We start from the raw sequence: 25,992 nt of genomic DNA, 5'->3' as shown, positions 1-25,992 counted from the left end.
CCGCTCTCAGGCTCAAGAAATGTTTCCCTTGGATTTTCAGGAAAGCCTATCGTAAATGAGATTTCAAAGCCAGTCACTCTAGAAGTAGGTCCATTGTCCCGCACTACTGATCTGTTACTTACTAAGTCATGTCCAGAAAATCTGTTAGGCATTAAGACATTGAAAGAGTTAGGTGCAGTTATATGTTGTTCCCCCGAGGGAATACGATTGTTCCTACGTGACTTTAAGGGTCACTATGTATTACGAGATTTTGATCCGAGATTGTCTAATGTCCCGCAGCATTTATGGGCGCAAGGTCCAACTGATGTAGGTTACATGCAAATCACACCCCATCGTGTGACTCTCAAACCAGGTGTAGTGTTACCACGAATCAGGCAGTATAGATTGCCACCTGAGGCTGTAGCAGCCTTATCCAAAATTATAGACGAGCTCATGGCTCAAGGAGTAGTTGTAGAAACTGACTCCAATGTATGTAACTCTCCGATCATTCCAGTCATGAAACGTACTGATCCAAATGCACCCCCAGTATATCGATTAGTGATTGATTTACGAGAACTTAACAAATGTATTATTCCTCAGTACCCAGTTGTCCCAGATATCTCTTCCCTATTGACAGCCATTGATTCCGAAGCCATGTTCTTTACAGTAATCGATCTTAAGAATGCATTTTTTAGTGTTCCCATCCATCCAGACAGCCAGTTTCTTTTCGGATTTTGTTTAAATGGAAGGAGCTATATGTTTACACGAGCTCCTCAAGGTTTCACAGAAAGTCCTAGTATTTACAGTCAAGCACTTAAGAGACAACTAGACAATATTCACATGCCAACTGACACTGCCCTGCTCCAGTATGTCGATGATCTATTGATCACAGCCCGTTCTGAACGTGACTGCGAGCGTCACTGACGGTTCTGTATTTCCTAGCCGAGATGGGGCACAAGGTGTCCCCTTCGAAGCTTCAATTCTGTGTCCAGCAAGTGGTTTACTTAGGACACTTGCTGTCCAAGAGGGGTAGGCAGTTGACACCCGATCGCATCCAGTTGATAGCGAGTCTTCCTCAGCCCAGGACCCAGAAGGAGGTACGTGCCTTTATTGGCCTTACTTCTTATTGTAGACAATGGATTCCTCAGTATGCGTTTCTAGCCAAGCCACTGATACAGTTAACGACACAGGAGACAGCCGCACCGACTGTCCTCCCTTGGACATCTGAACATACACTTAGTTTCAACGAGTTAAAGAAAGCTTTATGTCAAGCTCCAGTTCTAGCTACACCGAACTACAGTAAGCCTTTTACACTTTTCGTCACTGAACGCGAAGGTACAGCATTATCTGTTCTCACACAAGATCAAGCAGGACAATACAAGCCGTGTGCTTATTTTTCTAGCGCATTAGATCCAGTCGCCCAGGCTTTGCCCGCGTGCCTCAAGTCAGTTGCAGCCACAGCACTAGCTATCAGACAAAGTGATTCCATAGTTTTAGGACACTCCCTGACAGTACAAGTTCCACACTCCGTGGAAGTTCTTTTAAATAGAACACAAACACAGCACTTGACAATTGCACGTTTAACGGGTTATGAATTGACACTGTTCCAGCCACACATAGAAATCAGACGCTGCAACGTCCTGAACCCTGCTACACTGTTGCCATCAGCTAGTTCAAATTCTGCCGCACACAATTGTGTGGAAGTAGTCAACATTACGACAAAGCCAAGACAAGACCTGACAGACATTCCGTTACTGGATCCCGATCTGACACTTTATGTGGATGGGTCATGTATGAGAACTAGTACAGGAGATTTAGTTGCCGCGTATGCAGTGACTACTGACACTGAAGTTATTGAGACACACCGCATTGACACTCTGTCCGCTCAAGCAGCAGAGCTAGTTGCTCTGACACAAGCTTGTATACACGCCAAGGAAAAGAAAGTTAATATTTACACAGATTCACGCTACGCATTTGGAGTCGTTCACGACTTTGGAGTGCTCTGGCAGGAGAGAGGTTTCATGACTTCTCATGGAACAAAAATTCAGCATTGTTTCCTTATCCAAGCTCTGTTAGATGCAATACATTTACCGACATCCATTGCTATTATGAAATGCAAAGCACATACGAAAGTTACTGACATTATTTCCCAAGGTAATGATCTAGCAGATCGCACAGCCAAGCTTACAGCACAGACACCAGACATTCCAGTTAACAAGACACCGACATACACTCCAGATCCGACTACATGTATGACAGTTAAGGACCCTACACAAGATGTCATAAATATCCAGTTACATGCTACTCCCGATGAAATCAAGAAATGGTCTGAACAAGGAGGGGTCCAGACAGATCAAGGATGGGTGACGAAGGGAAGAACCACATGGTTTCTCCCCGACTCTATGGTTCAAGTTATCATTAATACCGCACATAGTCCAGCACATTTAGGAGAAAAAGCAATGTTAGACAGTATCCAGAACATTTGGTTCAACAAGCATTTACGAGCTGCAGCCAAGCAGAAAGTCCGTACCTGTATGATATGTTGTCAGTTTAATCCAGGTAAAAGTGTCCCGGTGGAACAAGGGGGATTCCAGCCTCCTGACCACCCTTTTGAGGTCCTCCAGATGGATTATATTCAGATGGAGCGATGTCGAGGTTTCAAGTATGTTCTTGTAGTTGTATGCGCTTTGTCCAGATGGACAGAAGCATATCCAGTCCCAGATTACACAGCCGCGACCACTGCCAAGCAGTTGGTTCGTGAGTTTTTCCCTCGATATGGACTCCCTAGAGTCGTATATTCTGATAACGGTCAGCCATTCTCATCTGAACTCATGAAGCACGTTTCCCTGTTGTTAGGGTACCAGTGGAAGTTTCATTGTGTACGCCATCCTGAAGCAGCTGGTCTGGTCGAGAGACATAATCAGACTCTGAAAATCCGAATTGCCAAAATATGTAAAGAGAAAGGTGTGGACTGGCTAGTAGCTCTGCCAGTTGCTCTATTTTATATGCGCATGGTCGCACATTCCAGATCAGGTCTGTCCCCGTATGAGGTCGTTTTCGGCCGCCCCCCTAACATGTGGGGTACTCCTAGACCCCGAAGTATTACTGATGTTTCATGTAATATGCTGACAGATTACCTAGCTTCCTTGATGTCTGCCCTCAACTCATGTCGTTCACAGGTTGCCGCCGCATTTCCAGACAATACCGAGGTGGCCCCGCATGAAATCGTTCCAGGTTCAATGGTCCTCGTACGTAACTTCGACAGATCAAGTCCGCTGGAGCCACGTTGGAAGGAGCCCCGTCAGGTCCTCCTCACCACCCGTACAGCCGTGAAATTGGAAGGACGCCGCGGCTGGGTACACCTTTCGCACGTCAAGAAATTCTACGGATTAAAGCCGGTCTCTAAGAACATTTCCCAGGATTTAAAAACTTGTCAAAACATTGTTCCTAAGGACTGTCCCGCAAATGACATTGACACAACCCCTCCCCTGTTAGAGAAAACTCCGCAGCAGGAGTATAAGCAAAAGCTACGGTCTAGTAAAATAAGTCAGCCAGTTTGATTGTCTAAGTCCTCCCCTAGGTGAAACGGTTAGACTGTTTCTGACATGTATAAAATAGACCCCCATAGTAAGAGAGTCAGTCAAAACTCAATCCGATGTATCGTTTTTCTAAGTTTCATATTATTTCTCAGCCTTTTGACTTCCTGCACTAGTTACGCATTTTATCTGTGTTTTCCAGTTCCTCATGTAAATAAGCATTCTAATATTACAGTAGAGCACACGTTTAGTGATCTGCCTCCTCATGAATATTCATACCGCCTCGCTATGCGTAACAATACTTTTATCCGCATGTTGCATTATTCACACCAGACCAGCAATGCCACTAATTGTTGGGTGTGTGGTCGACTCCCCCCTTTCCAGACGTCAAAGGGAGTTCTGCCACTCTTTCCTTATCCTTTTTCCCATAATGGTTCGTGTGGAGCATGGTCCACGTTAACGTCATCCTCAACAGATATGTCTTTTCTTAACAGCACATGTTTCCCAGACAAGCATGGTCCCCCCCACAGAACAGGTTTAGATCTAGAAAATGAAGTGTACAATTTAGGTAACTATTCGTCGAATTTTATGGTCCTGAATGTTCAGTCTGATACTACTCCAGACTCACCTGCTATTTCAGTGTTACCAGTCAAAGGCGAATTATGTGTCCGAAATTATGGTTCTGTACATGTAGGACATAGTGATTGTACTACTATTGTCAAGTATAGTGACAGTGGGAAATCTATTTTTAAAGCTTCACGTCATTCTTATTTTGTTTGTGGTCAAACTGCATATGTTCGTCTGCCCCTCGATTGGGAGGGAACCTGTTACATTGCCTTCCTACTGCCACCTGTTTTTCTAGCCCCACCTGACTACCATAGGAATTCCTACCTAGTACATACTAGACACAAGAGAAATCTCCCGATTGTCGACTATACTGAAACTGCTGCAGAGCAATTCATTGATATTGATAAAGGTGTTTTCCCTTATTTAGGTACAGTTGTAAATAGTAAGCTAATCCGTAGGTTAACAAGAACCCTTGAAGCTGTAGTAGATGAGACTGCCTCCGCTCTAGGTAACTTAACCGAAGAGCAATCCTTTATGAGAATTGTTGTGCTCCAGAATCGTCTCGTCCTTGACGTCATACTGGCCGATAGGGGCGGGGCCTGTAGACTCATCGGATCCAGTTGCTGCATTTTCATTCCAAATAACGCGCCGTCTGTTTATTCAGCTATAACCAGACTTCATAAAATTGCCCATCTGTTACACCAAGATCCAGGCACCTGGACATGGTCCGGTTGGTTCTGGAATATAATTTCCGCCTGGGGATGGAAAGTCCTGTCCTTTCTAGGTATCGCAGTAGCGATCATATTCAGCTGCTGCCTCTGTATACAATGTGGCCCTGCGATTTGCGGCATGTGTGCTACCTCTTGTATTCCTAGTCCCAAGCCCCGTTCTAAATCTCGTTCCAAGACAATTCGAGATGAACAAATGGTACTGTATGAAATGATAGATGGCATCATGAATATTGATGTTTCCTGATGGAAACGTAGTGACAAGGAGGGAATGTGGAAAAGTAAATTTTGTCATGTTCTATGTCCCTACGTGTCATCCATCATATGTTATGTGTGCATGATTAAATATGCATATGTATTCCCCATGTCCGATTCAAGACGCAATTATAGTTGTGTCCACCTCTGGTATGTCATTTCCCAGTCCTCATGAGTAATATGAGTATCAGGCCTATGTAAAGTTATGTTGCCACGTTTCTCAGTGTGCACGTTAATTCATTGAAAGTCCCCGTTTCTAGGCCTCAACAGGGCCCGGACACCAGATTCAGCTCCTGTCTCCTGAAGCCTCGCTGAGGAGCGATACAGCCCCCACCTGTATCCTCGACCTTTCACTTACTTCCTGCCTCGCAGTGCCCGGTGCAGCTTGGCTCTGCCTCTGAGTCTGCCAAGACTATGTTATGATTCCAGCTATCAGTTTAGTCCTCCTTCTCTGCATTCCCAAGCTACTGAACTGCATCAATAGTTTCCGTCATTGTCTAGCCTATTCGGCCCCATGTTAAGAGAAATACTGTATTTAATGGTCATTTAATATTCTTCATCACGCACTACATGTAGAATAAATGCATGCTCTAGCCTTAGAGTCTGTTAGCTTTTCCCCTCATGACTTCTAGTTTATATCAACATGTTCCCTAAACATTAGATACCAGATAGGGTTTAGGTACATGTCGCTCCGACCCTCCAGACTTTAGTATCTGCTCCTAGCACAGAGTTCATAGCCCCCAGCTTCTCCTAGTAACACGTCATTGCCAGTTTGCGCGCACCATCAGGTTAGAGGTCCCGGCTCCTTAGGTAGCCCCCTCCAATGTTTCCGCCCATTCATGACATATTCTGTTACATTTGCATCACATGTCTATGTGCACACCCAGTTACACCCTCTTTAGCCCTTATCTTTCGCGACTGTTTCGCGTCATGCCTCTTGCTCCACCCACTGCTACGCCCATTGCAATGTAATGCTATGTGTTGGCGTTATGTATATATGCTCATGTATTGTTATTAAAAAGTGTTCCCAGTTCCGATCCTGTTGGTGAGCCATTCTAGACCCTGACCACGGCAGCGCTGCCAGGCTTGCCATCCTATTCCGTGCAGGTTGTCCTGTTCCTGTCCTTATGCTGTATTAAACCTGCAAAACTCCTACTACCTCGAATTTTGACTCTTATTTATTGAGCTATCTGTTATTCATTCATTCATTCAAAAATAGATCCGGTATTATTCATTTATATACCACAAAGTCGTGAGTCTGCTCCGTGCCGTTCGAGGTCCCAGTCGAGAGGGAGATCGAGGGATCGGTCGCCGAGCCATCACCATTCTGACAAATCATCTTGGCACTTGGCAAAAGTCTTGGCACTCTGGGTCGGGTAAGTCGACTCTGAGCTTCCCTCCCTTTCTGAGACCCGGTGCGACCCCCGCCCAGCTTCGTACGTTCTACGAGGCGATGCATGCCATCTTTGGGCGGACCGACCTCGCTGGCGGGCCTTCGGGCCCCGCGGACTCAGTTGGGGGGCCTAAGTCTTTGCAGCCGGCGGCTCCGGCGCCACAGACCCCCCTTGCATCCAGGCCTCGATCCAGACCGGCGCCGGTTGACCTCATTACACCTCCACTGGCGCAGCTTCATCTGGCATCAATACCGCGTTCGGCGCCGGCCTCCATCCTGACGTTGACATGGAGCCGCACTGGCGTCGGTCGACGCCGGATCCAGCGCAGATGGGTACTTGTCCCACCCTGACCATTTTCAGCCCGATTGGCAGCCGGAGAAGTCTGAGGAGGACTGGGAGGTGTTAGGTGATCCTTTAGCTGACCAGCTAGATACCGAGCAGGACTCGAGAGAGGAACGGGGGATGCCAGTGGCCTTGACACTTCACCCGACCTTGGCATGTTGTCTCCTCCTACCATGGCTAAGGAGGAGGGAGCGTCATACGGTGTGGTGTTGCGTAGGGCGGCTAAGGCTCTCACCCTCGAGCTTCTGACGGTAGCGGTCAGGACTAACCTCCTGACTGAGGTGCTTCAACCGGCGGCGAGCTCTCCTGAGCCCCTGCTGCCGGTTAATGAGGTCCTCGCGTTCATCCTTTTGGGCACGTGGTCCAGACCCAACACTGGGGCTCCAGTGGACAGGATGATCGCCCGACCCCACTGTCCGGCTCCGGGCGACCCCACTTTCCTCTCCCAACACCCCACCTCGGTGAGCTTGGTGGTCCAAGCCTCCACCTCCAAAAGCACATTCCCTACCGCTCCACCGGAAAGGGAATTGAAGAAGCTGGACCATCTTGGCAAGAAAATGTTCTCTTCCGCCAGCTTAGGACTGCGGTCCATAAACACTGCATGTCTCTTGGGCCATTATTCGTACTCCGTGTGGGATACAGGTTTATCCTCCCGAACAGCCAGAACAGGATATTCGGGCTATGATTCAGATTTTCAGCCTTTTTCCCGGGTTTCGGTCAGGATGACTAAGGCTGCTGGGCCTCATGGCCTCTTGCATCCTGCTGGGCCTCATGGCCTCTTGCATCCTGCTGGTCGATCATGCCAGGTGGCATCTATGGGCTCTGCAGTGAGACCTGGAGAATCTGTCTAGTTGCGTCCAGATCTCGGAGGGCACTGCACGACAATTGCAGTGGTGGCTCAAGAACCAGGATTGGGTCAACGGCAGATCCCTCTCCCTTCCCCAACCAGATCACACAGTGGTGACAGACTCATCCCTTCTGGGATGGGGCGGCCACATGGGAGAGGCGGAGATCAGAGGTCTCTGGTCTCCAGCGGAGTCCAAGCTCCACATCAACCTTCTGGAGCTTCGGGCGATTTGTCTTGCACTGAAGGTATTCCTTCGCTCTGTCCGGGGAAGAGTAGTGCAGGTGTTCATGGACAACACCACCGCCATGTGGTACTGCAATAAACAAGGCGGGTGGGGTAGTGGATCCTATGTCAGGGGACCCTGCGCCTCTGGACATGGCTGGAACATCAGGGCATATCCCTGGTGGTTCAACACCTGGCAGGTTCACAGTGCGCCAGGGCGGACAAACTCAGCCGCAGGTGCATGATGGATCACGAATGGCATCTTCACTCTGAGGTGGTGCAAGGTCTCTTTCAACAGTGGGGAGAGCCTTGATTAGATCTATTCGCCACTGAAGAGAACGCGCAATGTCAGCAATTCTGCACGTTGGAATTTCCATGGCAGCACTCGCTAGCAAAACACTTTGTCGCAAGTGGAGTTGCGGTCTTCTATATGCCTTTCCGCCTATACCTCTTCTGCCCAGCGTGCTGAAGAAGATCTAGTGTGACTGGGCCCAAGTCTTTCTTGTGGCTCCGGATTGAGCACAAAGAGTCTGGTATCACGAGCTGCTCAACATGGCCATTGATCCTCCGATCCGACTACTTCTTCGGGAGGATCTTCTGTCGCAGCTGCAGAGGACGGTCCTCCACCCGAACCTGTCCAGCCTCCACCTCTTTGTTTGGAGATTGAGCGGTGGCAGTTGACGTAATTTGACTTGCCTCTTGAAGTTTTTGATGCAATCTTGGCAGCCAGGCGTCCCTCCACTAAGACGGTATACGCCTGCAGATGGAATACGTTTGTGGCATGGTGTACAGCAAAGGCTGTAGATCCCCTTTCTGACCCTCTTTCTGAGGTTCTCTTGTTCCTTCTTTCTTTGTCCAGGCAGGGCTCTGCTCTGGGCACTATCAAGGGCTATCTTTTGGCCATTTCTGCCTTTCAAAGGCTTCGTGATCAGCCTTCCCTCTTCAAGTCCCCAGTTGTAAATCATTTCTTAAAAGGCATCATTCATCCCTTTCCTCCAATTCCCTTTGTGATGCCTCAGTGGGACTTGAGTTTGATCTTGACCTATTTGATGTGCTCTCCCTTGGAGCCGCTTCACAACTGTCCTCTACGACTCTTAAGTCTGCATTCCTGGTAGCCATCACATCTGCCAGAAGAGTGAGTGAGCTCCAGGCTCTTTCATCTAAGCCTCCTTTTCTGGCTGTACATTAGGACAAGGTTGTCCTAAGAACTCGTCCATCCTTTCTTCCCAAAGTGGTCACTTCCTTTCACATCGGGAAAACCATCACTTTGCCCACCTTCTTTCTGTCTCCGCAACCTTCTAAAGAGGAAAAGAGGCTCCACCGTCTGGACCCAAAACATGCGTTTCCTTCTATCTGGATTGCACCAAACAGTTCCGGGTGGATGACCAGCTCTTTGTTGGCTACATGGGCGCCAAGAAAGGTCTGGCTGTACATAAGTGGACCATCTCTCAATGGGTCGTTTAGTGTAATAAAGCCTGTTAATCTCTGGGTAAAAAGGAGCCTCCAGTGGGGCTACACACCCGTTACACCAGGGTGACGACAGTCACTACTGCTTTGTGACAAGGAGTCCCTCTGAATGACATCTATCAGGCAGCTACGTGGGCATCGCTGCACACGTTTACGAGACACTACTGCCTGGACATCCAAGTCCGGAGAGACGGCTTCTTTGGCCATTCTGTTCTCCAGGACTTTCTGGTGTGATCTTGGGTCGCAGACCCACCTCTGAGGTTAGTATTGCTGGGGTATCTATTCAAGGTAAGGAATCTATAATTGTTTTTCAGATGCACAAGTTACTTATCTTCGGTAACCATATATCTGTAAGAAACATAGGTTAGTTCTAGATTCCTTACCGCCACACCCATCCTCCCCGTTCTGCAAACCGATTTCTATGGTTAAATACATCCTTTTAGGGCCCTAGTTTTGTGCACCAGTGGTCAGTGTCTTGCATGGCTGCGTTCCTGGCGCGGGAAGTCGTATACAGAACTGATGCCATCGCGGAGGTTACTTAGAGGCTGCCCCTCAGGTGTTCACAAAGCTGATGGCGGTGTTTCAGTCTTCACCTATCTCAACGACTGGTTGTGGAAGGCGGACTCATCCCAAGCAGTTGTTTTCCACCTCCAGGCTATGGCGAACCTTCTGCCTTTGCTGGGGTTGACTATCGACCTGCCAAAGTCGCACCTGACTCCCTCTCAGACGCTCCCTTTTATTGGAGTGGTTCTGGACACGGTGCAGTTTCGGGCCTGTCCTCCTGAATGGCGAGTCAAGGATATTCAGCCTATGATACCAATGTTTCAGCCCCTTTTCTGGATTTTGGGGAGAATTGCCTTGAGGCTGTTGGGCCTCATGGCCTCCCTCATCCTGCTAGTGACCCATGCACTGTGGCACATGCGGGCTCTGCAGTGGGACCTGAAGTTCCAATGGGCGCAGCATCGAGGGAATCTCACCGACCTGGTCCAGATTTTAGAGGGCACTGTGAAAGACCTGCAGTGGTGGCTAACAGACCGCAGTTGGTTCAAGGGCAGACCCTCTCCCTTCCCCACCCAGATCTTACAGTAGTGATGAAGGCGTTACTTCTGCGATGGGGTGGACATCTGGGGGAGGTGGAGATCAGAGAACACTGGTCTCTAGCAGAAGCCAAACTCCATATCAATCTCTTGGAGCTTCGGGCGATCCGACTTGCACTGAAAGCCTTTTTGCTGTCAATAAATGGAAGGCTCATACATGTGTTCACGGACAACACTACCGTCATGTAGTACTGCAACAAGCTAGGCGTAGTGGGGTCTTGGACCCATTTTCAAGAGGCCCTGCTCCTCTGGGCCTCAAGAATAGGGCATTCCCTGGTGGTTCAACACCTGGCATGTTCTTTGAATGCCAGGGCGGACAAGCTCAGCCGTAGGTACCTTGCGGATCACGAATGGTGTCTCCATCCAGAGGTGGCACAAGGTCTCCTTCAGCGGTGGGGAGATCCCTGGTTAAATATGTTCGCCTCCGAAGAGAACGCGCAATGTCAGCAGTTTTGCACATTGGAGTTTCCAAGGCAACTTTTTGCTGCCAGTGGAGCTCATGCCTCCTATACGTCTTTCCGCCCATACCACTCCTGCCCAGAGTGCTCAAGAAGATCAGGAACGACTGGGCACAAGTTATTCTTGTAGCTCCAGACTAGGCACAGAGTGTTTGGTATCCTGAGTTTCTAGACATGAGCATAGATCCTCAAGTCAGACTTCCCCTTCGGGATGATCTTCTGTTGCAGCAGCAGGGGAGGGTTCTCCACCCGAACCTTTCCACTCTCCATCTCCATGCGTGGAGATTGAGTGGCTACAGTTGACACCTTTCAACCTCCCTCCCGAAGTCTGTGAGGTTATTTTGGCAGCCAGGCGTACCTCCACACAATCGGTATATGCCTGTCAATGGAACAAATTTTGTAAATATTGTTCAGACCGGTCTATTTACCCATTATCTGCTCCCTTATCGGAAGTCCTTCTGTTTATACTTTCTTTGGCCAAGCAGGGCTCTGCGCTGGGCACATTGAAGGATTACCTTTTGATCCTTTTTATTTTCTTTGTCTACTTGATCAGCTTTCTTTTTTCAAATCTCCTCTGATGCAGAGATTCTTGAAGGGGTCAACCCACTTGTTTTCTCCTTCACCTTTCATTATGCCACTGTGGGACCTTAATTTGGTTCTTAACTTTCTGATTTGTTCAAAATTTGAGCCTCTGCATAACTGCCTTATGCGGTTGCTCACCATCAAGACAGCCTTTTTGGTGGCAATAACCTCTGGCAGGAGGATGAGTGAACTGCAGGCACTGTTTTCACAGCCTTCTTACCTGACGGTCTTTCCGGACATGGTGGGTCTCCGGACTAGGGCATAGTTTCTGCTAAGGTGGTAACACCCTTCCATCTGGGACAATCGGTTACCCTGCTCACCTTCTGTGCACCCCCGCACCCTTTCAAGGAAGAGGAGCGTCTCCATCGTCCGGGCCCAAAAAGAGCGTTATCGTTCTAACTCAATCGCACCAGAGAGCTCCGGGTGGATGACCAACACTTTATAGGATACGTGGGTGCAAAGAAAGACGTATTGTCCCGAAGAGGACTATATCCCGTTGGGTTATCCCCTACATAAAAAATCGGTTGCGCCTTAGCGAAGAAGGATCCCCTGAAGGGCTTAGGACCCATTCTATCAGGGCAAAAGCGGCCAACACAGCCCTCCAGAGTGGTGTTCCCATTTCCATTATCGGCCAAGCTGTCACATGGGCATCTCTGCACACATTTTTCAGACACTACTGGCTGGTTTCTCAGGTTTGCAGAGAAGGCCTGTTTGGTCGCTCTGTTTTGCAGGATTTTCTGGTCTAAGCCATTCTGCAGCCCCTCCTCCGGGGATGATATTGCTTTATTTGTTCAAAGGTAAGGAATCTGTGGATAGATGTCTCTAGCAGATGGACCAGTTACTTAACTTTCATAACGCCATATCTGAAAGAAATAGTTAGTTAAAGATTCCCTTTCTTCGAATTACCCCCAGGCGTCAGACTGGATCCGGAAAGTTTTTCGTCAGCAGTACCCCTGCGTGTCGAAAAGTGGCGTCGGTCAGCTCCGCGTTCGCCGTTGGCTTCGTGGTCGCCGGGATGACGTCGCGGTAGCTTCTTAGACGCAACCCTTGAGCGCTGATGCCAGTTCTTTCTTTTTCCACACCAGCCAGCGTAGATCTAGATAGAGCAGTACCTCCAGTCACTTTTTGACTGACTTTTTCTGACTTTTGTCGACATCGTTTTCGAGTCTTCGACTCCTCGTGCACATCAGGGATTCCCTGCTTCAAGGCTTGCGGTTCCTGTCGCCAACTGATGTCCGTGACGGATCCGCACCGTGTGTGCTAGTTCTGACTGGAGCGCGACCATGACCCCAAGTTGTGCGCTGACTGCCGGACCATGAATCCGAAGTCTTTGCGTGAGAGGTCCCAAAAGCTTCTCGAGGCCCGGCAGTTGACTCCGCTTCTTTCGAGGTCCCGGTCGCGTGGGAGGTCAAAGGACCGGTCGCTGAGCCATCATCATCATCATCATTCTTCTTCCAAGTCTTCGCACTCTAGGTCAGGTAAGTCGAAGCACAAAAAGAAGTTGAAGATGCATCGTCGCCCTTAAACTTCTCCATGTCCGTTGGCCGATGCGACCAGGAATGCGGGTGGTGCCCCTCCCGCGGCTCCGCGTGCGGAGCTCGAAGGGTCAACTCCGGGCTTCCCTCTCCCCTGGGACCTGGAGCGACCCCTGCCAATTTTACAAAGTAATGAATGCCATCTTTGGGCAGCCCGACAATGCCTGCGTACCTTTGGGCCCGCGAACTAGGCTGGGGCCCTTGGGTCTTCGATGCCGGCAGCTCCTGCCCACGGCGCCGCAGGGTCCCCTTGGATCCAGGCCTAGATCTGGATTGGTGCCGGTCGGCCTAGTTACACCTTCCCCGGTGCCGATTCCACCTTCACCACGTCCGCATCTGGCGTCAGCTGTGTCCCCAGCCGACATCGATCCCGGCCTCCACCTCGATGTAGACACGAAGCAGGACTGGCGTCGACCGACGCCGGATCTGGCGCAGACAAGTACTTTTGTGCTTTTGTTCTAACCTGGCTCTTTTAGACCAGATTGGCAGTCCGAAGAAGGTGAGGAGGACTAGGAGGGGTCTTGAGACCCTTTAACTGACCAGTGAGCTACGAACCGGACTGGAAAGAGAAACTGGGGGAAGCCAGTGGTCTGGATACATCACCTGATCTTGGCATGGTGTCTCCTCCTACCGTGGCTATGGAGGAGGGAGCGTCTTACGCCGTGGTGTTGCGTAGGGCGGCCAAAGATCTCCACCTCGAGCTATCTACCGTGGCGGTCAGGACTAACCTCCTGACACAGGTGCTTCAATCGGCAGTGAGCTCTCAGAGCCCCTTCTACCATTTAATGAAGCCCTCACTGACATCCTTAAGGGCACCTGGTCCAGGCCCAACACAGGGGCTCCTGTGGATAGAATGATTGCCCGACGCCACCGCCCGGCCCCGGGCGACCATCTTTCCACCCCTGATAGCTTGGTGGTCCAAGCCTCCACCTCCAAAGGCGCATTCCCTAACGCACCACCTGATAGGGAATCCAAAAAGCTGGACCATCTTGGGAAGAAGATGTTTTCTTCCCCCAGCTCAGTAAACACTGCATGTCTGTTGGGCCGTTACATCCACTCCGTGTGGGATACGGTGGCGCAAGTGCTGCCTCAGTGCCCGGAGGAGGCCCGGGCCGTACTTCCCGTGCGGTTGCCAAGGGAGAGACTCAGGAAAGTTTACCATCCGCTGTTGGCTGGATACCGACGACTCACTAGGCAGGGCGATTTCCATGTCAGTAGCACTTCGACGCTATGCCTGGTTGAGGTCGACTGGTTTTTCAGGGGACATAACCTTTGATGGCCTTTGCCTATTCGGGGACAAAGCAGAGCATGCGCTAGAGCGCTTTAGCGACTCTCTGGGTACGGCCAGTTCCTTGGGCGCCTCCACCACCCGCCCTGCGCAGTATGTTGTTCGCCCCTTTTGTGGCTACGGAAGGGGTGCCCCGCCACGTCCTGCCCAGAGCCACAGGCCAGCACAAGCTCTTCAGCCCCTGCGCGGCCAGGGTACATGTGAACCACCGCCATGCTTCTGGGGGCCAGCGGGCCGGCTAGTCCACCACAGCCCCTTCTGCCGCAGCCTCCAAACCCTACTAGTCTGACCTTTCAGGGCCACCAATCGCCAGTGGGCGACAGGATTCACCATCACCTCCCCCACTGGCGCACCATTACATCGGACAGGTGGTTTTACAAATAGTTTGATGGGGCTACTCCCTCCCCTTCAAGACTACCCCTCCATCCGTGCCACCTCAGTACCATTGCATGTCAGAGGATCATCTGGCCCTTCTCCAACAGGAAGGTTCAGCACTCTTGGCATTGAGCGAGTTCCTGTCCCAGAAGTAGGTCGTGGTTGCTATTGCTACTACTTTCTGGTGCAAAAGAAGGACAAAGGCCTGCGTCCTATCTTGAATCTCAGGAATGTCAACCGCTTCCTCCAGAAGAGAAGTTCAAAATGTGGATGCTAGCTCAGGTCCTGTCTGCCCTCGACCCTGGAGACTGGTTGCAGCCAAATATTCCATCCGGTGTGGGCTGGATACCACCGACTCGCTAGGTAGAGCGATGGCAACGACGGTGGCGGTCAGACGCCACGCCTGGCTGAGGTCCGCCAACTTTTCGGCAGATGTCCAGAACACGTTGATGGACATGCCGTTCGATGGCCGTCGCCTCTTTGGCGACAAAGCAGACCATGTGCTTGAGCGCTTCAAGGACTCCAGGGCTACGGCCAAGTCCTTGGGCCTCTCGGCCCCGCGCCAGCAATCGGCTGCCTTTCACTCCTTTCGTGGCCACGGAAGGGGTGTACCCACACGTGCTGCCAGCCACGCTCCGCAGGGCAATACCCAACGCGGTGGCGGCCGTGGGAACCGCCGTCCTGGCGGTAGGGGTCAACGGCGAGGTCAGTCCACACCTTCCCCCGCAGCGTCCGCCTCAAAACCCTCCTAGTCCGTGCTTTCAGGCCCATGTGACGCCAGTGGGGGGCAGGGTTCATCATCACCACCTCCACTGGCGCACTGTCACTTCGGACAGGTGGGTGCTGCAAATCGTCCGAAGGGGCTACTCCCTCCCCTTCGAGGCGAGTCCTCCAGCCATGCCACCGCAGAACCACCGTGTATCGGGGGATCATTTGCGACTTCTGCAGGAGGAAGTTACGGCCCTCTTGGCCAAGGGGGCCATCGAGAACACGTTCCTGGGCCAGAAGTAGGGTGTGGTTGCTACTCCCACTACTTTCTGGTACCCAAGAAGGGCAAAGGGGGCCTACGCCCTATATTGGATCTAAGGAACGTCAACGGCTTCCTCCGGAAGGAGAAGTTCAAAATGCTGACACTGGCTCAGGTCTTAGCTGCCCTGGACCCGGGAGACTGGATGGTAGCGTTGGACTTGCAGGACGCTTATTTCCACATCCCCGTCCTGCCGGCCCACCGGCGCTACCTGCGGTTCACGGTCGGCCTGGAGCATTTTCAGTTTATCGTGCTCCCCTTCGGCCTTACCAGCGCCCCACGGGTGTTCACAAAGGTGATGGCGGTGGTCGCAGCTCATCTGCGCAGATCAGGGGTTCCAGTCTTCCCCTATCTCGACGACTGGCTGTTGAAGGTGGGATCACCCCAGGCTGTCGTCTCCCACCTGGGGTTCTCCATCAACGTGCTGAAGACACACCTGACTCCCTCTCAGAAGCTCCTCTTCATCGAAGCTGTTCTGGACACAACGCAGTTAAAGGGTCTATCCTCCCAAACAACGAGTCCGGGATATTCGGGCTATGATTCTGATCTTTCAGCCTCTATCCCGGGTTTCGGTCAGGATTACCCTCTGGTTTCTGGGCCTGATGGCCTCCTGCATCCTGCTGGTGGAGCATACCAGTTGGCATATGCGGGCTCTGCAGTGGGACTTCAAGTTCCAGTGGGCACAACATCAGGGGAACCTGTCTGATTGCGTCCAGATCTCGGAGGGCATTTCACATCAATTTCAATGTCAACGAACCAGGATTGGGATCCCTCTCCCTTTCCCAACCAGAGTTCACAGTGGTGACTGATGCATCACTTTTGGGATGGGGCGGCCACATGGAGGAGGCGGAGATCAGAGGCCTCTGGTCGAGTCTGGGGTCCACATCAACCTCCTGGAGCTTGGGGCGATTCGTCTTGCACTCAAAGCATTCCTTCCCTCTGTCCGGGGAAGAGTAGTGCAGGTCTTCACGGACAACACCACCACCATGTGGTACTGCAACAAACATGCGGGGTGGGGTCGTGGACCGTATGTCAAGAGGCCCTCCGCCTCTGGACATGGCTGGAACCACAGGGCATATCCTTGGTGGTTCAACACCTAGCAGGTTCCCTGAACTCCAGGGCGGACGAACTCCGCTGCAGGCGCAATGTCAGCAATTCTGCCCGTTGGAATTTTTTGCAAGGTGGCACTTGCTAGGCGACACTTTTCTTAGCAATTGGAGTTGCCGTCTTCTATACTACTTCTGACCAGAGTGCTGAAGAAGATCAGGCGCAACCGTGCCCAAGTAATTCTTGTGGCACCGGATTGGGCATGAAGAGTCTGGTATCCCGAGCTGCTACACATGGCCATCGATCCTCTGATCAGACTGCCTCTTCGGGATGATCTTCTTTGCAGCAGCAGGGGACGGTCCTCCACCCGAACCTATCCAGCCTCCAATTCCTTGTGTGGAGATTGAGCGGCGGCAGTTGACGTCGTTTGACCTGCCTCCCGAAGTTTGTGATGTTATCTTGGCAGCCAGGCATCCCTCCACTAAGACTATATACGCCTGCAGATGGAACAAATGTGTGGCATGTTGCACAGCAAAGGTTGTGGATCCTCTTTTTGCCTCTCTTTCAGAGGTCCTATTGTTCCTCCTTTCTTAGGCCCAGCAGGGCTTGTTCTGTGCACTCTAAAGGACTACCTCTTGGCCATTTCAGCCTTTCTTAGGCTTCCTGATCAGACTTCTCTTTTCAAGTCCCTTGTTGTAAATCACCCATAAGGGCATTACTCATCTTTTTCCTCTTGTTCCCATATCTCATGTTCGCTCCCTTTGAGCCACTACATAACTGTCCCCTCAGGCTTCTGACTTTGAAAACTGCCTTTCTGGTGGTCATCACCTCTGCGCGCAGGGTGAGTGAGCTCTAAGCTCTTTCTACTAAACCTCCTTTTCTGACTGTTCATCCGGACAAGGTTGTCCTTAAAACTCGTCCTTCCTTCCTTCCGTCCTTCCCAAAGTGGTTACTCCTTTCCATATTGGACAGACTATCACTTCCAAAGAAGAAGAGAGGCTCCACCATCTGGATTCAAAGCTTGCACTTTCCTTTTACTTGGATCGCACAAAACAATTCCGGGTGGATGACCAGCTCTTTGTTGGCTACATGGACGCCAAAAAAGGGCGGACCACGGACAAATGGACCATTTCTAGATGGGTCGTTTTGTGCATCAAAGCTAGTTATTCCTTGGCAAAGAAAGCCGCCAGTGGGGTTGCGCGCCCTTTTCACCAGGGCGACTGCATATACCACTGCTTTGGGATTTGGAGTCCCCCTTAATGACATCTATCAGGCAGCTACGGGGGCATCGCTGCACACGTTCACAAGACACTACTGCCTGGACAGCCAAGTCCGAAGAGAAGGCTTATTTGGCCATTCTGTTCTCCAGGACTTCCTAGTGTGAACTTGGTTTCGCAGACCCACCTCCGGTGTTGGTATTGCTGGGGTATCTATTCCAAGATTTTCTATTTTGTTGCTACAGCTCCATTTCCTTCGATTGACCAGCGGTTCAGTGCCTGTTCACTCCTTTTTATTGTTAATCCACATGGTGCAAGAAAGTCTTCTTTGCCTAGACTTCATGTCCTAGTTGACGTAGTGCACTGCATTGCCTTGTGGTCTCACTCCTGGTCACCTAATGAGGAGCAGATTCCTCTGTTGGTCGCAATGCACCTTGAGTTCCCTGTTCGATGAATCCACAACAAATTAAGGTGTTTAAGGAGGTAATGGTTTGCATTTCTGCACTTAGCCGCTCCCTCTGACGCACCTTCAGGCCTCCTGGATCTTCTGAGGTCTCCAACTGGGTTCCTTCCGACTCATTCACTTCCTTCCTTGCTTCGAGTTCAGCGCCTGCTTCTGTGCCGATTCCATACCCAGCAGCACGATCTACGCCAGTTTCTGCGAATCGTTGCAGGCACTAAAATGGGAGGAGGTAATCAAACCTTTAGTTCTTGACCGAAGCCGCTTGAGTTGGCCTCTGACCAGAACCAACTAGCATTTTTAGTGTAGTTTTCTCCCCATTCTGACGATGACCTTTTTTATATGGCTCTATAAAATGTCAGTGGGATGGATACTTCCAGAGATATGGGGTTGAATCACCCCTCCTCTGAAGCAAACCATCTCTAGGTGGATTGTTCTTTGTATAAAGATCTGCAACAGACTGGCTAAGGAGCAGCCTCCGAAGGCCCACCAGTTACCATGGCATTGGCATGTGGAGTACCTGTAAGTGACATATACCAGGCTGCGATGTGGGCATCAGTTTACACTTTCATAAAACAGTACTGCCTGGATAGCCAGGTCTGGCGGAACGGGCTCTTTGCCTGTTCTGTAATGCATGACTTCCTAGTCTGAGCCGTTCCACAGATCTGCTTGTAAGTGAGGAATCTGTGGTGAGAAGTATCCATCAGAAAAACAAGTTATTTACCTTCCATAATGCTCTTTCTGGTTGATACTCACACCAGAGATTCCTCACTGACCACCCACCTTCACCCTTTTGGTCAAGGCTAAACAGTTTCCAAATTACAGATCTGTGCAGTGGCACAATCTGATTACTAAAGGCTCCGCATCTGACGGCGCTGATGGTTATCAGAAAGAATCTGACGTTACGTGCGTGGGGTTTGGTTATATTGTGGCTCCATGCCACTTCTGAGGGGGGGACAGACCTGACGTTAACTCCCTCGATGCCACCTACTGGTGTCAAAAGAATTGCCAAGAAAAAAATCTCCTAATCCAGTCTGCTGCCTTGGGGTATTCACAAGGTGAGCACTCTGCGGTTAGATTACCCACCAGAAACCGTGTTACCAAAAGTAAATAACTTGTTCATCGTTCTTTCTCCTCTCCTAGCATTGTTTCCTCAGTCAAAACAAAGTGAAATTCCATCACCCTGCAGTCAGCTCTATGCTCTTTCTCCTGCTTTCTTTACAGTGCTTGGTCTGGCAATATCGTGAGGTTCAAATAATAAATACCATTTGCAAAGAACCATATATTATGACTGAAGCATTATAGACATAAATGTCCATAGGACTGCAGGCAGTATTCACTACCTTTTTCTGGTCAAATGATTGTTTTTGGCCATAAGTGACGTGTTTGTGATATGAAAAAACTGAACCAGATTATAATTGAGTAGCATTTCTCCTTACATTCATTTATCTTCAAATGGTATGGAGAGGTAGACGGAACAGATGCTTTAAACCTCAACATCTCTCACTTTCTAACTCCACCAAGTTAATAGCCACGTTATGATCAGTGCCATCTCTGTCCTGTTCAAGGGTAAAGGACATTCTAAATTATCTTCAAAGAAATCTTACAGCTTTAAAATCTCTCATTTGCAAATTTAGCTTAGTGGACACTTTTAATACCATCAGCGTTCCCTTTGTATCTACTACTCACTACGCTTTCCCTTAAATTCTGTCATAAATGTTTCAGCCTTAAGATTCTTTGGGTCAGATGAGGTTCAGATGCGTTGTGTCTTTTGTATAAATTTTTCTCTTTCGGTTTTCAGTTCCTTATCCTACACATTATCCACCCATTGATTCACTCCTTATTACCGATTGCATATTCTAATTGCTCATGTTTATTATGAATAGCAGTTTTTACCTGTACATGTGCATTTTATTTGTCTTATTTTGAGAGATGTTTTGATACATTTTTAAGTGCTGCAGGATTCCACAAGCAGGCAGAGGTATTTGGCGTTCCCTACTTTAATGAAGATACCTGTGATGAGCCATGGTGTTGAGTAACTTTTGCTGTTTGTGGTTAAAATTTTTTATTGGATTGTTTATTCAGTCTGTCTCATTTACACAGCACATGTATGTTTTTCAACATGTTTGCCTCTTGAGGAGGCTGCCTGGAACACATGCAAAACTAGAGCTTTACACAAACCTGTAATAAAACATGTGTGACTGAAGGTTTTCTTTTGAAGCGTGGATCTATTACAGATACAAGTTCTTAGAGGAATCTAACACGGAGATGTGCAGGTGACAGATAGGCTACCTTACCTGATGAGGTATCTTAATGCTGTCCGACTCAATTAAATGACATATAGAGCATCCTAAGCCATAGCGTCCCAGAATGCACATGATGATTGAATGGAAGTTTGGAGAACTAGGCAGTTGTTGATTGAGTGGTAGTAAATTATGTCTAATTTATGCAATTACCAATATTTACATTGCTACACATATCTTACACAGTATCTTCAGTCCCTGAACCCAGCTGTTGGAGAGGTCTGCTATGGAATTTCAAAGCATGTCTATTGCCTGAAGATATAATGATATTGAAGATATGTTGAGAAAGTAATTTGATTTGGCAAGATTGTTTCTTGTTGCTCAAGTCTTGGGTATCTTTTTGTGTTTGCAGATTCTTCACGGATTTAAGGACCAAGTAGGGGATGACAATTGGAGGCGATTCTCAGATCAATTTCCCCCTCCTCTCAAAGAACGTCTTGCAGCGTACTATGGAGTTTAAGCTCTTATGCTGTAGCTGCAGTGTCATCATTAGGGGTAAGTCATTGCAGTACATACATTGGCAACTATTTGCTTCTACTCGGTGAATTGTAAAAGCACCGTAATAAACCAGAATGGTGCTTTAAGGAAACTATCAGTTTGGCATAGTACAATTGCTGCCATTGCATCTGAGGTTGTGTGGATGCAAAAATAATTTTGAAGGTGAACGAGAAAATAACAACCATGACAAAACTACCCGACCTTCCTGAATTGTCAGCGACTGATAATAACATCACCTGAGTTCCCAGCTGGTAAGAAAAATCATGGTAAGATGAGTGGAGAGCACCTAATGCAATAAAATCCTGTTTGATGTCTGAACTTTTCTTATAGCAGGAAAATAAACTAAAGAGACTACCTCATAGTAAAACTCTTTAATCCGAGGCCTGCTTGCTCCTTGTATTAACCACAGGGACTGCTTACTAACCACTTGGAAACGGGGGCAATTAAATAAGTGTGAAACAGTTCCTTGCAATATTATGTAATTGTTAGTCATTTGTGGCATTCAAGGCATTAGTGAAAGGAATACATTAATGAAATGTGAGAACAATGGCAGATGTGTATAATACTGAGCAGGCTATGGACCATACAATACTAGTGTTGGTACCAAATAAATCCTAAACATGATACAAATATATTGTATGTCTTATTTAAAATGTCCAATAGCATCAACGGGGTTTCAGCCTTTTTGTAATTTGGGAGGTCATCTTCATGTAAAATGTTGAGCATAAGCAATCTATAATTTACATGGTACCCAGAAAATCCACTTTCTAGAAGATTGAGTTAGGACTGTGAATGCAGAATAGAAAAACTGCCCAATATCTCTTGGAAGCTAATCCACCAGGGCTACACCATGCCCTTTCTGTTACGCCCTCTTGACAGCCCATTTTCCACCAGGATGTGTTCTCTGGCACACTCCTCAGTTTTAGAGACGGTCATAATATGGTCCCTGAGGCAAAAGTACTTGCAGGAAAATGGCTGGTTTCTCTGGATCTCCAAGATGCATATTTTAATACAATACAATACAATCAAGCTGTATTCGACAGTCTTCATAAAAGCACTCAACATTAAAACAGTTTATCATATATAATTAAAAATAACCTGTTTGGTAAGCCTAATTGCATACTAATAGTGAATTAATTTCAAATAAAAGATAAACTTAGTATCTACAATAACAATATTTCTTCTAGATTATTGAGCAGAGGAACACAGTAAAACAGGTTATGACTTGGGTAATTTAACCTAGGGCTAAAGAGAAAACTGAAAATGTTTATAAGGATCTCTGTCTACGTCACTAGGACGATAAACTAGCTGGATAAAATTAGTATACGCAGTTCATAGGGATATAGCTTTCGATCTTATTGCCCACGCCCACCCTGAGAATTTTGCTACTGCTAAGGAAATAGGAAGTAGCGTACTGGTGCGTATAATCCTTTTCGTTTCCGCACACTTGCTAGTGCCCAGTAGCTTACATATGGGCCTCAACCATACTCTTCGGGGTTCCACATAAGCTGGGCAAACAAATAGCATGTGTGCAATAGATTCTGTGTGGTCCATGCAGTTAGGACACTTTTTATCACATGTTTTAGACCACCTTGATGTAAAGGATCTAATGGTCAAGGAACACACCCTCAACTGAAAATACAATTTTCTATCAAGTGGAACTGAAAATACAAATTTCTATAGAGTGGTTTAGATATTGCGTCCCAATATGCTTCCAAACTAGGAGTGTATTTGAATTCCAGAAAGATCCCTGTAAGTGAAGATGATTCATTAGATCTCAGAATATTATATGTGACCGTCTCCAAGTATTTCTCTTTAAGAATGTTCTTTGAAGGGAAGCAAGCATTGGCTGGATCCTCCCAAAGTACTTTCATACCAATTTTCGCCCACAACATCTCTAATTCCACAATGTCAGCCAATCTTGCTGAAGGTGTCAGATTTTATTAAATCCAAAAGGCCTGCGGCATATGTCGCCAATTCAGGTGTTGCCCACAGCCTTCTCCAAATAACACTGGACGTAGCTTTGCAACATCAGTCAAAGATTTCCTACCAAGGTCATATAATAGGGGGCACAGTGGCGTGCTTCGGGGGAGATTGGTGATGCTACGTAAGAACCTGCTTTCGGATAAGAGTTTGGACATATTCTCAACCCCCGATAGTTCTACACCATAGAGGGCAGAGCGAACTACTTTTATATCATAGACTTGGAGCACTGGTCTAATTTGGTTTTATAAAAGACTTTTTGTGTGCCAATTGTAATGCTCCCGACAATTGCCTGTGGTTGAGTGTGGCCAAGTCAATTTGTTGGTTCCACTTTAGGTCATTCTGTCTATTTACTCCCAAGTATACAAATGATTTTACTTGTTCCAAAGGACGATTGTTCATTAAAATGTTACCTTTAAAAGCTCTATGTTGATTAAGTCATACATTTTCTTTTCGGCACATTGACGTCTAGGCCCCGCGCAGAGCAAAACTCTCCAAAAATGACCAAGCCTCGCATTAGCTGGCTCGGTGTCTTCTAAATAATCAATGTGTCGTCCGCAAACATTACAATGGGAATTTTTTCACCAGCTTAAATCGGGACATCCATATTCACAGATGTCATGCAATCAACTATACCATTGATAAACAATGAAAATAGTGTGGGTGCCATTACACAACTCTGGTGCACCCCTCTCTCTATCAGAAATTTGCCAGTAACCTTGCCCTGGGAACCCCTCCGGATTTTGGCATAATTATCCTCATGCAATCTCATAATGAGTGTAAGGAGTTCTATGGGCAACCCCATATCCTGAAAAATCACCCGCAGGCTGGAGCGGGGAACAAAATCAAATGCTGACTTTAAGTCAACAAAGGAGGCACGTAAGCTGCCTTTACCCAGAACCACTGTCTTCCAGTATAGTAGAATAAAACGAAACACCTGGTCGATGGTACTGGTGTAAGCCATAAAACCTGCATGGAGGGAGGATAGTATACTATGCTCTTCTATAAACTCCTGGATCTTATTACCGGTCAGCCTCCCCACAATCTTTTGCAGGGAGTCTTATCAGGCTAATTGGTCGATAGTTCCCCGGCAATGATTTATCTCCCTTCATATATACGGGGATTATTTCGGCTCCTTCCCAGTACTCTGGTATTGGGGATCCTTTTGCAACTGTGTTGGCCAGTAGGACTATATATCCGCCCCAAGTAGTTTTATCATGTAAAAGCAGGTCGACTGGGACGCCATCTGGGCCCGGCGTACTGCCACCCACCACTGCCTCAAGAGCTAGCATAACATCTTTACCATTAAAAACATCTTCCACATAAACCACATGGCTGGGTACCACTATTTTTAACTCAAAAGGACTTCGGGCATATTGTGGTTTAAAGTGCTTAACCCAGTCTTCCTGCGAGACATGGTTTTGTGGCTGTTCAGGTTTTAATCTTTCAATGTGCCTCCACCTCAGATGTTGCCTAAAGGTTCACTGTGAGATCCCCAGCACTAGCAGTTTTATCTTGCCGATTTAGGCTGACATTAGCACTGCATGTTTTTTCAAAAGTGCTGGCAGATGTGGCACCTTCACTTTGTCGGTCACTGAGACTATGAATTTCTCTATTTAACTGACTTGCTTGTTAAAGAGTATTGTAGTGGTCGTGTAATACATTCAACACAGTGTCACTCCTTCACAACTTGGCTTTACTCGTTGTGTAAAAGTCTCGCCTCACTCTATTGCAAAGGTTAACCTTTGTAGGAGTGTCTCTTTACACAACTCACATGAAAGCTTTCATCTCCTATTTGGAGGTTCTTGATTATTGAGGAGGTGGTTCTGAAATTTAGAAGCAACTGCTGCTTCGGCAGGTCTTCGATCTACTTGGCCTCTTGCCTCATGTATTACACTGTTACTCCTTGCCAGATGGCGGATAAAGATACTCTGGTGAATCCTGCAACAGCAGAGAATGCCTGGTCTGTGGAGCCTTTCGGCTTGGGTGTAGATGCTAACAACTGTCCTCTCTGAGCTACACTAGTGGAAGGACCCTTTGTTAGGTCCAACTTTCAGCCCTCCAGAGGCATCTCCTCATTGGGCTCGAGGGCCCATCTGGCTGACATGATGTCACTAGACCTTTGGTCATCCGTCCGAGCAGTACCTTGACAGAAATGTCCTGGAGCTGCAGGCAATACTTCTTTCCTTGAAAACATTTCTGCCTCCCATCTCAGTATTTGCCTTTTAGATTATCAATAGACACTACCAATGTCCATTGTCATCAACCGGATGGTGTGCCTATGTAGATCCTTTGTTGGGAGGTGATTCACATGTTGGTGGATGCATTAATGGGGAATTCTCCAGGTAGATGCTTATCTTGTAGGTTTCCTCCGCATAAGAACGGATGCTCTCAGACACGTCTCACTGGAGAGACAAGTGGAAACTACATCCCAAAGAGACTGAGCTGATCTTCACCACATTAGGTTGTCAATACCAGGATCTCTTTGCGACGTCACTTCTCTCTGAATGTGTCCTAGGGATACCTTCAGATTCTGCTAGTCTAAGGGCTTTCAGTAGCATTTTCATCCATTTGCGTTTGTCAAAGGTCCTGCAGAAGGTTTGGGAGGATCTGGCACAGCTGACCCTGATTGGGCACAGGCGATCTGGTATGTCAGTCTGTTGGCACCTAGTATTCAGTCACCTCTTCCTTTCCCTCACAGGGTGGGCTTTTTATGGCAGTAGAATAAGCTCTTGTTAAGGCAACCAGTTCTGCCACTCGTGCTGAACTTACATTTGGCAGAGAG

At 48.2% G+C, this 25,992-nt stretch overlaps 1 protein-coding gene across 2 annotated transcripts in view; it reads left to right on the top strand.

Annotated features, from left to right (window-relative positions):
* TNPO1 (transportin 1) overlaps window positions 1-25,992 on the top strand; it is a 1,741,771-nt gene that overhangs the window by 1,699,828 nt on the left and 15,951 nt on the right. Inside the window, exon 22 of one of the 2 annotated variants that reach the window (XR_013607056.1) lies at window positions 21,079-21,131. Coding sequence is in view for 1 of the 2 variants with exons in the window: in XM_078675276.1 (XP_078531402.1) it covers window positions 21,079-21,186 (108 nt within the window). In the remaining variant the exon portion in view is untranslated. Of the gene's footprint in view, window positions 1-21,078; window positions 21,222-25,992 lie in introns of those variants that run through there. The other variant, XM_078675276.1, reaches the window with a different exon arrangement.

This window comes from Lissotriton helveticus, chromosome 2_1, assembly GCF_964261635.1.
Source record: "Lissotriton helveticus chromosome 2_1, aLisHel1.1, whole genome shotgun sequence".
Taxonomy (NCBI): domain Eukaryota; kingdom Metazoa; phylum Chordata; class Amphibia; order Caudata; family Salamandridae; genus Lissotriton; species Lissotriton helveticus.
The sequence above is the reverse complement of the archived record's forward strand: the minus strand, read 5'-3'. Positions and strand labels throughout refer to the sequence as shown.